Genomic DNA, 14,164 nt, shown 5'->3' with positions numbered 1-14,164 from the left:
TAATCGATACACGAAAACCAATCATAATAGTTGCAGATTAATAAATAAAATTGCAGACGTTATTAAACGGGCAGTCCCGCAACTTAAATGTAGAAGTGGTGGTGGATTCTGAGGCGCAATTATTTCCAAAGATGTTGGGATTTTCCCGTAGTATTTACCGACTTATTAAGTTATATACCATTTTAAGTGTACTTTATATAACAGTAAAAAAGAAAATATTATAAATACAATTTTAGTTGTGATAAAACTGACTGTAAAATACGAAAGGAATGACGGATCATCTATTAGTAAACCTCATCACCATGCGTGTGGGTGTGACTTGTGAAAGGTTAGTTTTTCGAATATGGTTATGCAAACGAGAAATTGAAAGGATGTGTAATAAGTTAATAAAAATAAGGTAAAAAGGTGGATGGGGTAAAAAATAAATAAATTATTTTAGTAAAATTATATATTTTTAGTCTTATCTAACATCATATTAATATACTTGTTTTAAAATATTTTTAACTCATTTTTTTTTTAAATTGTTATTACAATAATTGATTTGTTTGATATATCATAACAGAGGCAAGAATTACATATCAACCAAGCAGAGACCTTTAAGTTTACCATGGCTAGGAGAAAAGTCTATAAGTAGGTACCTACCTACCTGTTATGTTTTTGATGCTTAGTAAACTTATACCGCTAGTTTGGTAGACAAATAAGGTAGTCGTGGGCTTATAGCCAAGCATGGCACTTTGGCACTCCTACTTGAAATCTGCAACTTCTAGGACTTTTATTTTTATACTATTATGACTTGTTAATTATTTAGAAAAATAAGAAGGTTAGAGGTTTAAGGTTTTTCAGAAGGTTTAATGAAATTATTTTAAAATAAAAAATGTATCAACTATACTTACATAGTATAAATCATTATAAATAAATAAAAACATCTCTAAGCTCTTACTGCGGTTATCAATACCGCGTGGATAACCGTGGCTCTTACCTATATCATGTTCAGTTCATTAAAATACAATTATACCTTTACACAACTCACTAGTCACTATTGTTGAATCCAATACTATTATACATTCATACTAAGTATCTTTTGTGTTTAAAACAAATTAATTGTATTCTTATGCAGTTATGCCTGTTATATAATGGTAACTAAACTGACTACTTATGTCTAAGAGATCTTAAAATTTAACATCGATTTTATACTTTTCCTCGGGTTTTTGTAATTAGAATGCACTGGCATAGTAATTAGACAACTATATCATACAAGTTGTCTGGAAATTATCATACTTTGTACAAAAAACTAAATTGTCGTGTAAAATATAATAATAATTTTAATAGAATATTATATTAGGCACTCCAACGCTGTCTACAAATATTTTTGTACACATTTAGATACCAACAATTAATCTCAAATCATGCATGAAATTAGTTATTCATATACAGTGTTGTAATAACAGTAGGTCATGACTCATGAAGGTAAAATGACAATTCGTTCACCGTAATTTAGAATAGTTAATATTAAATATTTTTATAATACGTAATTATACCACAACAATGACTTTTTAAAATTAAAATTTGTTAAACTTCGCACTCTTCTTACGGATCTTGTCTTTTTTCACGGGTTTCCTGCCATTTTTCTTTCTACGGTGTTCTTTAATTATTCTCTGTTTTAGAATGTGTTTAGTGTCTAATTTCAGACGGTGTTCAGATTGCTGTTCCCGCAATTTAGCGTTGTGACGACCCCAACGAGTGTCTAATTTAAACCGGAACACTAAAAGAATAAAATGCAAATTTTACATAATTAATACAAGGGTAGTTAAATTATATGATAACAAGAAAATGGATAAAAAAAATTGGCAGATTATAATATTTTAGGAATAATTACTATTATTATTATTATTAATTTAATGATAATGGTTTCTAGTAAGATTACATTTATTGTACTTACAAGGTGCAATTTTCTTTTGTTCTTCTTCATCATTTCCTTCTGCCGCAGAATTCTTCAATTTTGATTTCTCCTGCCATTTTTCATACCTATCACTTTTGTATGTAATTGGTATCCAATGCCCAGACTCGGATTTGATTTTTTTCACTTGATTTTTTTCAAGACTCTGTTTACTTACATATTTATGACTCACTGGGTCCCATTTACGTTTATTTGAATTTTGTTTAGCTAAAGATTGTTCTGAATCTCCCATTAAATCCAATATTCCTTCACTCGATTTCAAATTATCAACAGCCAATCTGAATAATACAACGTGTTACGTCACACGTTTAAAAAAGTTATAAAATGTTTATTTTTCATTTACTTACCCTTCTTCTGTATAACAATCAGCTGGTTGATATGGTATGAAATGTTCAGACTTAACCGGTTGTTTTGGTTGTTTTGTTTTTTTAAGATTTTTTTTCTTTTTTTGACCAGTTACACGAGGTCTTTGAGTGATAATGTCGTTAAATGTTTCTTGAATTTCTGTTTGATTACTTGATGGCAAATCAACTTTTTTCAATCTTACTCCTTCAGGATCACTGAGTTGTTCACGCTTTTTACGATGATAGTTAATAACACTGGGCATATTTCGTTCTCTTAGTAATTTCATCTGAAGTAATGGTATTGAGTTTGTAGACTGGCCCATTTCAAAAACGGTCTACAAAACAACATGATATTAATATTATTACAATACTTAATTGGTATTTAAAATTGGTTTAGATTAATAAGTACTTTTAGTAAAATAGGTCTACAAAAATATTTAAAATATTGTATCAAATATAAATTAAATGTTATTTGTTTATCTTAATAAATAGCATACAATATTTGGTAGGTGCATTGATAAAAGGGAACAAATTAATATGTTAATTTTACATATTTTTTGATCATTGAATTGTAGAAATACTAATTTTACTAACATATTTTTATAAAAATAAAAAAATAATTATTAACTTATCAGTTGTCTTTAATAAACTGTGAAAAATTTAATAAGTAGCAGTGATATTTTACTATGTATAGAAAAAATGGAATAAGTTGACTTATTATATATTATAAAATATAATATTTAGTTTTTAGAAAAGTAGTGAATTTTAAGTTATTTAATTTATTCTCTTTTACTGTGCATCATACACTTGCAAACAATAACTTACAGTTTCTGGTCTAAAGTTTTTAATACGGCTAACAAAATCAATACGTCCCATATCTGCTGCAATTATTTTTTGAAACATTGGATGCTCTGCAATAACTGTTAAGTCAATTTTCTTAGCTCTACGAACACTATCAACTGAAGCGCCTGGCCTAGACTTGATATAGTTTTTATAACCATTTGTACACGTTTTCAGAGAGTTTATCTAGAATAATATATAAAATATATTATAATCTATATAATAAATAAAGAAATAATATGTTATTTGATTAAATATGTACAACATTTAACTTACCACATCAATAGATGATGTATACCAATTTGTCAGTTGTCCTAATTCTTCTTCCAACAACAATTGGGGCACTATACCGAAAAGGCCATCAGTATCATCTTCGGACTTGGGCGTTTCGAGTACAGGACTAAATGGACGGCCCAAGAACAAATGTAAATCTAATAAGTAACACATTTCATCACGTGTCACTAAACTATAGGCTTGACCAACTTTTCCAGCTCGAGCACACCGCCCTATAAAATTATAATGGGTAATGGTTATAAATTTATAATATAATAATAAAAATAAATTTTATATTTGCTGTTTACTTACCAACTCTGTGCACAAATAATTTAGACTTTGCTGGGAATGTATAGTTAATAACAACATCCAACTGTGGAATATCTATACCACGTGCAGCTATATCAGTTGTTATGAGAGTTTTTACACTGCCAGTCTGAAATTTACTAGCATTTATTTTTCTGGCTGTTGGGTCCAAATCAGAATAAATGAATGTATTTGGTATATCTTGAAAATCCAGAAGCTAAAATATACACGGACATGAAATATTATTTATGTAACAAGAATATACCTCAAAGATATAAGATAAAAAAAAATATTGAAATTATTTTTCAAGAGAACTTACTAAATGAATATAATCAACGTGATGTTTGGTTGGAGCAAAAATTATAGTCATAGAATCTGGTTTGACAACATACTTCAGAAGACATAAAAGAGCACCATCTCGTTCTTCAGGCCGTACATTTAGAAATCCTAATCCTAGTGTATCGGGTATTTTTGACTCCACATCCAATCTAAAGTTTAAAAAATTTAAGACAATGTTAACTATATTCAAAAGGTTAAATGGTTGAATAAAATCAAATTGTCATCAATATTACACTAAGAACAATAAAAATCTTAACCTTATGAGAACAGGATCAGAAAGTCCTGCTCGAGCAAATTGAACTAAAACTTTTGGCAAAGTAGCTGAAAAAAGTAAAGTTTGTCGAGTCTCTGGTAGACGAGCAATAATTTCTGTTAATTGTTCACCGAAACCCATTTCGAAAAGCCTAAAAAACAACAATATATTGGCTATAATATAGTAAATTGATTAAATAAATAGGAAACTGAATTGAGTAACTTACCTATCTGCTTCATCAAAAACAACATATTGAATATATGGCAACTTCAAGGACATTTCTACACATAAATGCAAAAATCGACCAGGAGTAGCTACAATAATATCTGGAGCACTGTGCATTATACTAAACTGGGCTTCCATTGGATCACCTCCTAATATAACGGCTGATTTCAAATTAGTAAACTTTCCTATTTCTTTTAAAAACTTCAATGTCTGAAATCATATTAATTTCATAAATTTATTTTTTTTTGTAAATGAACATTACAAAGTTTTGTTCATTTATATTGATATACTATAAATATATTCACTTACAAAAATCATACAGGGCTTTACTATTTAGATTAAAGTAGTAATTTAATGTAATATTATTAGTTATTATTATACTAATTTATTTTTTGATGAGAGTTATTATATAAGAACACAGTTACTAATTAATTTTACAAACATCAAGTAATTCTTTCATAACATTGATTAACCAATGAATGAAAATATTATGGGATACTTCTTTTAAACAATTACATACTATCAAATTAATCTCACACACATTTAATTCATTGATTTTTAGTACTATTCAATATACAAGATAAAATACACACATAAAGCTATAAAAATAGTTAGATTGGTTAGATAGTTTTAATTTTTTTTTATAATGTGTTGAATACTAAGGATTTTAAGACATTGTATTCTCTAGCAATTAAAATTAAATTTTTATAAAATATTACCTGAACAGCAAGTTCTCGAGTTGGTGATAAAATTAAAGCCCGTATTCCTCTGTGTCCATTTACAGTGTGCTGAGTCAATTTTTCAAACATTGGTATTAAAAAACAAGCTGTTTTACCACTACCGGTCCGAGCCATAGCTACAACATCACGGTTTTCCAAAGCAATAGGGATTGTCTAAAAGAAAAACAATAATGTCAAGTAATGCAAATAAATAATGTCAAGAATAACATAGTTTTAAATTTGGCCATACTTTTCTCTGTATAGGAGTGGGTACTTTGTAACCCCTTTTGAGTACTCCCTTTAGCACAGGGAAACTCAATCCCATGGCTTGGAAACCTCCAGATCTTTTGCCAGTTTTTTGTTTGACCTCTGGTTTTAATGTGGCTATATCATTAAAGCCAATTAACGTTTCTTCCTCCATTTTTCCAATCTGAATTCAAATGAAAAAACACATTATATTAAATAGTCAACAGTTATCATCAAGCTACAATATCAAACGAATAAACTTACTCGAATAAAGAAATAATTAAGAAATCACGATACTCAGAAATATTTTTGGCTATATTCGATATTATAATGATTAATACTACGCTATGAATATTGTTGTTACTTGTTTCCTAAACCACAGAATATAACCACGTGCCCTTTGATAATAATATTATTGATATAGAGATGATATTTTAATCTTATATTTATTATCTGTTATCAGTAAAATAATTTGAAGGCGAACCTTATTATTTTGAATAGCACTCATTTTATAAGTAGGTGGTTGGTACCGTGGTTGGTATTCGTCATATATATATTATCTATTATTGTGCCGCAAGCTCATGTAAACATTAGATAAGATGAGATTTGAATTCTTAATTCTTATACATTGACAACTTCTGTTTTATTGACTGTACAGTACTCAGTAAAACACTTGAAGTACCATGAAACTTACAAAATGCAAAATGCGGATACCTAATGAATAATTATATTTCATTAAATAAACTCTCCAAAGTCTCATTAATTCTCTTTAAAGCCTAATTGTATTATTAATTTAATTCATATTAATTAATGATCGTGTTTGTATTTTACAATTAGGTAATAGTTATATAGTAGGTATTTAATATTAATATGTTATAATATATTTACTCATTATAATTGATGTATTATGAGTTTAATGTTTATATAAAAATTAATCATCTTTAAATTAAATGTTAAACAAATATAATAATAAAATTAATTATCTTTGGAATTTCTATGTCATAAACACTGATTAATACTTTATGTATTTTTCAGACTGATGATCAAAAAAAAAGAAAGAAGATTGCCAAATTAATAAAAATAAATGTGCAATTGTCCATTGTTGAAACATGAAATATCCAACATTGTTGACTGTTGTTACATCTTTATTGATCATAAGATTGTTCCATCTATACATAGTTCGTTCATGGTATGTCCCAGATGAATACTGGCAGTCTTTGGAGATAGCTCATTACGTTACTTTTGGTTATGGATATCGCACTTGGGAATGGATTGTTGGTATAAGAAGTTATATTTCCATCTCATGGATTGTTATACTCTATAAAATTTTAAAATATTTCTCATTGGACACATTACAACTTTTAATATGGAGTCCACGCTTTCTACAAACATTTTTTTCGACATTCTCAGATTATTGTTTTGTATGCTGGATACAAAAGCACGCTAAATGTTCAAATGTATTTTGGCCAGTAGTATGTTATATGTCAAGTCCGTTTTTGGCATATTGTTCGACACGTACCTTAGTTAACACATTGGAAACCAACTTGACAACAATTGCCTTGTATTATTACCCTTGGTCATTGAAAAATAAAGATGTAAAATTTTTATGGATAGTTGCTCTTGCTTGTATTATACGTCCAACGGCAATAATAGTGTGGTTTCCATTAATTATGTTTGATTTTTTTGCTCATAAACGTTATGCTGTAAATAATCTAATAAGGTATATTTGTATTGGATTGACATCACTTATATTTTCTATAACGTTAGATACTTACCTTCACGGTTCTTTTGTTGTTACACAGTGGAATTTTTTGTATTATAATATTATAAAAAAAGTCAATGCTCATTATTCTGTTGAGCATTGGTATTGGTATTTTGTCAGTGGACTACCACCAGTGTTGGGACCAATATTTTTTATATTTATTTATTGTTTTATCAAAAAATTAAGGCACATTAATTTTTATGATACTGATTCCAAGTTGGCAATCACAATATTTTGGTCTTTGTCAGTGTTAAGTATGGTTTCTCATAAAGAACAACGATTTCTATTGCCATTGTTTCCAATGATATTCTTTATTACATCTCAACAAATTTCTATGGTCTGTAAAAAGTTTATAAAATTAGGAACTTTAACGGTTATATTAAATATCATAGTATTAATTTATTTGGGCCGGTATCATCAGATAGGGTCTACTAAAGTTATGTCACATTTAGCTGAGATACCTCAAAATTCAACATTATTATTTCTAATGCCATGTCACTCAACTCCACTTTACAGTCATCTTCATTTGAATATAACTACAAGAATCTTAACATGTGAGCCAAATCTTAATGGCATATCAAATTATATGGATGAAGCAGATATATTTTTTGAAAATCCAAAGAAGTGGCTTGAAGAGTCGTATTCAGCTGCAAGTAATAATAGTTTTCCAACACACATAGTTATGTTTGACGAACTATCAAAAAAATTACAAGCATTTTTAACTAAAGGAAAATATAAAAGTATTTTATCAGTATTTCACACTGATTTTCCATCTGTCAGAACTGGGCATTACATAAACGTGTTTTCATGCATTGCATATCCTAATTATATAGTATAATTATTTTGAATTTTTTTTCAGTAAAATATAAAATTTATTGTTTGATTATATTTTAATTAACAATGTTATCATTTTAGTTCTGTTAAAAAAAAATATTGAAGTTTACATTAATTAATTGAAAACTATAAATTTATGTTAAATATATGTTACCAAATTATGTAAAATTTTGTTTTTAATCATAAATTGTTAAGTTATCTTATTTTATATTACAAAATTGCAAATTTGCAAAGTTAATACTTAATGGTTTTTTTTTTGAAACTAAATACCTTATGTTCATGATATATTGTAAACATGTAGTAAAATTATAACGGTTATTATGTTTCATTGTGAACATTGCTGTAATTTTTACTTATTTACAACCCAGAATGAATGCAAAAATTAAATGTCAATGAAATAAAAAAAAAAAATTAAAATTAAAACTTAACAGTTTGATTGTCCAATGCATTATTTCAATAAGGTAATCATTAACAAAACATTAAATATAATATAATATCGTGTAATTATTTTTTTAACCGTAAACAATTGTTAAATGATTTTTTTTTAACTTTATTAGAAAATTTTAAATATTCAATTATAAGTTATAAGTTATAACTTATAACATATAATTTCAAAAATTAATTTTATCTATTTATAAATTATCTTGTATAAAAATATGGTAATAATTTGGACTTATTTATTTACAAAGAAATACTTTAATAATTAGTAAAAACTGAGTGTACTTAATAAATGTATTTTGGTAGGTATAACTAGTTTTCATTAATAAATTCTGGTTCAAACTGATTTTAGGTATTAACTGTAACAGAAACATGATATTGTATTTTGTATAGTATTACATACAAACTCTGTAATATTTGGCGTGACATACTTTTACAATACATATAGATAGACAGATAGTCCTCATTTTGTACGACGTACATACAAGATTAGACAATTTATTAATTATCTTCGGGCTAAATACACTGAACTAGTTCAGTGGCTAAATAATTATATTTTTATCTCTTAATTTTGAGTTTATGGCGGGAATTATATATTTCTTACAACCTCCTTGAAATCGAGAAGGTTTGAATAATATTAATTTCTCACCTAACCATCAAACTTAAATATCATTGATAAAAATATTATAAATATTAAATAAAATCCACAGTATCTATAGAAATAATGGAATAAGAATAATTCTCTTCAATCTTTGTCGTTCTACTAAACGTAAGTAAAACATTAATAATTGCTCATGCTTGATAAATATTTTTTAAATTACATTAAAATAAAATCCATTGATAGGTATACTAATATATCTATATAATTTATCATTGTATCTCTAAAGTTGTCAATGTAATATCAATATTCACTATTCAGTGGTTATTCAATGATTACAAAGGTTATATATTTGCTTAAATTGGTTAAATGTTATTTTAAACTTGTTAGTAGTAATTAGTTACTTCTCAAGTTTAATCCTTATCCAACATATTAAATAAGTGGTGTTCTTAAAAAAGAGTAATTAAAGTGTTGTCACTGTCAAACAAGCTTTTTATTTGATTATGGATATACATATCTTTGATCAACCACATTTAAACTTAATTTTGATGATTATCAATAAATGTGAAAATAAAGTTAAATGTACATATAACAAATTATTTTATTTAGATCAATAGTAAAAATATGTTAAATGTTCTTTTAATACTTAAATTCTCTATACATTAAAATAATAATTATATATTAAGTACTGTTTTTTCTTCATCCAATTACTAATACATAATTGGTTAGTATAGCTAATAATTGTTTTCAATATTTTGAATTTTAGATTTAAAAATTATGATTTGGTAGGTTGAATCAATTGATATAATACAAAATATAATTTAAACATTATCATAAATGTATAAACTAATTAAAAATAATTAGGTATAAAAAAAAAAGAATTTCAAAACATATTCATACTGTGTTTAATATCATAATTAAGCTATAACCATACTATATTGAGTAATCTTTAAAATTTAAATTAAGTAAATGTCAGCAAATTATTTGTTTACTCTCTTTGACGAATGTCTTACACAGAATTTAGCAAATTTGAGTTCATTAGCCAATAGGTATAATTTTATGTTATATTGGAGATATTTTACTTATTTATTACTGTTATATAATATTAATCAAATTTGTCATGTTATGTGTAAGTCAAAGAAATAGGTAGCAAATAATGCATTGACATTTTAAATAAATACTTTCATAGTTACCCCCAGTATAGTGACATAATGTATTTGTATTTTGTACCTATTTATAATTAATCACAATATTTAAAAATGTATATATTTTCTGTTTAACAACTAAGTATTATTAACTAATTTTGTAATGTATATTTTAAGATAGTTAAATAAAATAAATTTTAAGCTGTTTTTATGACTGTATGAAACTAGTTAGTAGTATAAAAATATGTATATTATTTAAAACTAATTATTATTAATATTATTTAAAATACTGAATTGAAAATAGAGTGTTATGATTTCCTGGGTTTTCTTAAATATTTTGTTATTCCAGGAAAATGTCTACCTTTTGTGGAAAATTAGAAGAAAAGGAATTATCATTCATTGGAATTGATTCTTTTGAGTCACATCTGCTGAATTGTTCTACTTTTATGTTGTCTCATTTTCATAAAGACCACATGCGTGGAATTCAAGATCATTCTTTTCAAGTGACATTCAATAATACTAAAAACATGATGCTTTATGCATCACCGTTGACAATAACATTTTTAAAACGAAACAAAACCATTAATCTTAGAGAAGATAAACTTATATCTCTTGAAATTGGTTTTCCTAATTTATTGAAAGTACATTCTGATATTTTTGAATACATTTGTGTGACCCTCTTACCAGCTGGACATTGTCCAGGATCAGTCATGTTTTTAATTGAAGCTGGTGCACATCGCATTTTATATACTGGAGATTTCCGAATACAATTACAAGATTTCAAACTATTTAAACCACTTTTGATAGATAACGAAGGTAATCGTGGTCCTAAGAATATATCTGCATTGTATTTAGACACGACTTTTGCATCAAAAAAATATTATGAATTTCCAATGAGAAAAGAGAGTAGTGCTAACTTGATAAAATTAGTTGAAGAATGGTTACATCAAGACCCTAATAATAAAATTTGTTTGTGGATGCCTGGATATGTAGGCATAGAATTTGCCATAGTTGAAGTTGCTAAACATTTCAAATGCTCTGTTCATGTGCATAAACAAAAATATGAAGAATTGTATAGTTCAATAGCAGAATTAGACAACTTTGTAACTCCAATTTATACTAATAATAGAATACACGCATGTTCAAAAAATGAATGTGACACTGATAATATTAACTGTATGAAATTAAATAAAAATGTTAAATGTGTACAGCTTAATGCCCTAGCATTTACTAAAGATGTGATAAACACTGGTGGTCATGTAATTGTTAAAAATAATATAACCAGAGTTTGTTATTCTAGTCATCCTAGTTGTAAGGAATTAAGAGAAATTGTCAAGTTCCTTAATCCAGAAAAATTATATTTTAATGTAATAGTTAATCAAACACATAAAGAGATCTATGATATTTTAACCGAAAACAATTGGACTCCTAGGGCAATGAAGGAAGATGTTAAAGAAAATCCAAAAGTGGTTTTAAAACTCTCCAACAAATTTAAATACAATCAAAATAGAACAGAAGTTTTCAACAAAAGACCAAGAATTGAATCTCCTGAAAGAGAATGAATCTTAAACCTAATTAATTATTATTTTTAAATAATAAGATTATTTTGTAAATGCTTACTATTATTTGTTTAGAATAATGCTAAATGCTATTAAATAATGCTAATAAATTTTGAATTACTATCTATAAATTTGTGTATGTATGTGTGTATATATATAATCATATTTGCATATTTGTCATGTTAAATATTTTGATATTTAGTATGTAAATAAATAAGGATTTTAATAAATGGTTTACAATATAAAATTATTATCAAGAGACTTATAGAAACTGTTTCTAAATAAATAAATAAATATAATTATAAGATAATGGTTTTTGAAATTAATATCTATTGGTTATAAAATTAGACTTAAGTATATTATTTATAATTACAATGATATTGCTATTTATAATAACTATGTTTTTGAATAATAATTTTGTATTAAAAATCTCCCAGCAAACATTTAATAATTTAGAAATGCTTAGGATTTTATTTTCATGGATATTTTAATAATATATACTACTCGGCTTTTCAGATATTTTAAAAACCTAGTACAGCAATAAAAAACCATGGAAGAATTTGGAAGAGAACCATGTCCAATGAGAATATTAGAAGATCTTGGTGGAGCTTTTGCTATGGGTCTCATTGGTGGTGGTATTTTTCAAGGTATAAAAGGCTTCCGTAATGCTCCTACTGGAGTTAACAGACGTTTTAATGTAAGTTCAATTTTTTTCATTTTAGAAAATTCTAAATAATACAGAAAAATCTTGACACGTCACATTTGTATAGGATGTACTATAATTTATAAATTTAGTTTATTTCTCACATTTATATATTTTTTCTAAGTATAAATAATATATAACTAACTATTTAAATCCAAATTTTTTTATATTTAAGATTTAACTTATAAATTTGTTGAGTTTTTCAATTTTAAACTTCTAGCCAATAATAAATGTTATGTTAATTTATAAACAAGATTCAAGCAAAATAAAAATAATTAATAATATATGCTTTAAAATTCAAATTTCAAGAATAATATATTATACAACTTTAAGAAATGATAACAGCATCCAGCAGTTTAGTTTATCCATGAACTGTTTATATTTTTATGTATACAAATACTGCGGATAATTTAATAATACTCAATATTGATTTTAACTATAGTTCAGATTTTACAAGTCTATAAAACTATAAAAGCACTAAAAATATTTTCTTAAGTCATAACAACCCATTATTTAACATGTTTTAATATAACATATTAGCAGCTTATAAAACTATTAAATGTTAGGGCTATTTAAAAATTTTTAATTATAAAATTAGTAACTGTTTTGTAGGCTTACACTAAGATAATTATTATTAAAAAAAAACCATGAATATATAAATTATTTTTGGTATACATAATTTATTTTTATTTTAGTATTATGATAGGTTATATTTATTTTTTTCAAAAAGCAAATTGTATATTTAGTAGGTATAATATAACTCCATATGAACTTGTTGTTAAACTTATTATCAATACTGAAGCTTCATAGAATATAGTATAATTAAGGGCTGGCGGTATTTTTGGTTATTACATCCAAATTGTTATGAATTATTATGTATGATTTAATTATATTATTTTAATTTTTAGTCAGTATACTAACTATTAACCAATGTTGGTATTTTATAGGGAGCTTTTCATTCTGTTGCAACCAAAGCACCCAACATAGGTGGTAGTTTTGCCATATGGGGAGGATTATTTTCAACCATTGATTGTTCACTAGTGGCCATCAGAAAAAAAGAAGACCCGTGGAATTCTATAGCTAGCGGTGCTTTGACTGGTGGTATATTAGCAGCACGTAATGGAATACCAGCTATGACAGCTAGTGCTGTTTTTGGAGGATTACTATTGGCAATGATCGAAGGGTTTGGATTATTTTTTATGCATATGTCAGCCGAACAATTCAGACCTCAACCACCAGTATTTGAAGATCCAACTCAAATTAACCAACCTAACGCTAGTTAATTCAACAAGCCTATAAATATTTCTCTTAGAGTTATGTATAATATTCTTATATGTAGTTATGCAATCAATATACTTGTTACTTTTTACTTAATTATATAGAATTTATGTGGACAAATGATGAAAAGAAATGGCCTTCTACGATGACATTTTGACGTTGGCCTTAGTTGATAAATTATAATATTGTCATTAATTGTTTCTCATTGAAATAAAATTTAATTTTTATTATGAATTTACATCATAATAAGACTGTGAATACTATAAGTATGCATATTAAACATGCCAGTTAATACATTATACATATACATAGGGTGTATTACGATGTTCTGACAAATTAAATAAC

General features: G+C 26.2%; 4 protein-coding genes across 6 annotated transcripts in view; 3 read left to right on the top strand and 1 right to left on the bottom strand.

Moving 5' to 3' along the window:
• Nucleotides 1–1,304: 1,304 nt before the first annotated feature.
• The window catches only part of LOC132929584 (ATP-dependent RNA helicase DDX54), a 142,311-nt gene continuing 129,451 nt past the window's right edge, over nt 1,305–14,164 (bottom strand). The window contains exons 2-13 of the mRNA XM_060995035.1: nt 5,767–5,859; nt 5,507–5,686; nt 5,257–5,430; nt 4,539–4,747; nt 4,317–4,463; nt 4,040–4,208; nt 3,727–3,937; nt 3,418–3,647; nt 3,127–3,327; nt 2,305–2,636; nt 1,940–2,235; nt 1,305–1,762 (exon numbers count right to left, since the gene is read on the bottom strand). Of these exons, the coding sequence (XP_060851018.1) occupies nt 1,560–1,762; nt 1,940–2,235; nt 2,305–2,636; nt 3,127–3,327; nt 3,418–3,647; nt 3,727–3,937; nt 4,040–4,208; nt 4,317–4,463; nt 4,539–4,747; nt 5,257–5,430; nt 5,507–5,677 (2,343 nt within the window). The 5' untranslated portion in view covers nt 5,678–5,686; nt 5,767–5,859 and the 3' untranslated portion in view covers nt 1,305–1,559. The remainder of the gene's footprint in view (nt 1,763–1,939; nt 2,236–2,304; nt 2,637–3,126; nt 3,328–3,417; nt 3,648–3,726; nt 3,938–4,039; nt 4,209–4,316; nt 4,464–4,538; nt 4,748–5,256; nt 5,431–5,506; nt 5,687–5,766; nt 5,860–14,164) is intronic.
• Nucleotides 6,126–8,336, top strand: LOC132929586 (GPI mannosyltransferase 3). 3 transcript variants are annotated; one of them, XM_060995039.1, is made up of 2 exons: nt 6,126–6,339; nt 6,538–8,336. In XM_060995039.1, exon 2 carries the CDS (start codon nt 6,612–6,614, stop codon nt 8,100–8,102), a length of 1,491 nt encoding a protein of 496 aa, XP_060851022.1. In that variant the 5' UTR covers nt 6,126–6,339; nt 6,538–6,611; the 3' UTR covers nt 8,103–8,336. The 3 variants fall into 3 exon arrangements, with proteins under 3 accessions (XP_060851022.1, XP_060851021.1, XP_060851023.1); XM_060995038.1 differs by having other exon boundaries at nt 6,126–6,353; XM_060995040.1 differs by having other exon boundaries at nt 6,126–6,357.
• LOC132929015 (mitochondrial import inner membrane translocase subunit Tim17-B) lies at nt 9,167–14,053 on the top strand. Its single transcript, XM_060994039.1, has 3 exons — nt 9,167–9,305; nt 12,355–12,535; nt 13,489–14,053. Exons 2-3 carry the CDS (start codon nt 12,389–12,391, stop codon nt 13,822–13,824), a joined length of 483 nt encoding a protein of 160 aa, XP_060850022.1. The 5' UTR covers nt 9,167–9,305; nt 12,355–12,388; the 3' UTR covers nt 13,825–14,053.
• Nucleotides 10,530–12,091, top strand: LOC132929014 (protein artemis-like). Its single transcript, XM_060994037.1, has one exon. The coding sequence runs from the start codon at nt 10,633–10,635 to the stop codon at nt 11,839–11,841; it is 1,209 nt and encodes a 402-aa protein (XP_060850020.1). The 5' UTR covers nt 10,530–10,632; the 3' UTR covers nt 11,842–12,091.

This window comes from Rhopalosiphum padi, chromosome 4 (genome assembly GCF_020882245.1).
Source record: "Rhopalosiphum padi isolate XX-2018 chromosome 4, ASM2088224v1, whole genome shotgun sequence".
NCBI classification, from domain to species: Eukaryota; Metazoa; Arthropoda; class Insecta; order Hemiptera; family Aphididae; genus Rhopalosiphum; species Rhopalosiphum padi.
Note: the sequence above shows the minus strand (reverse complement) of the source record. Positions and strands in the feature narration are given on the sequence as shown.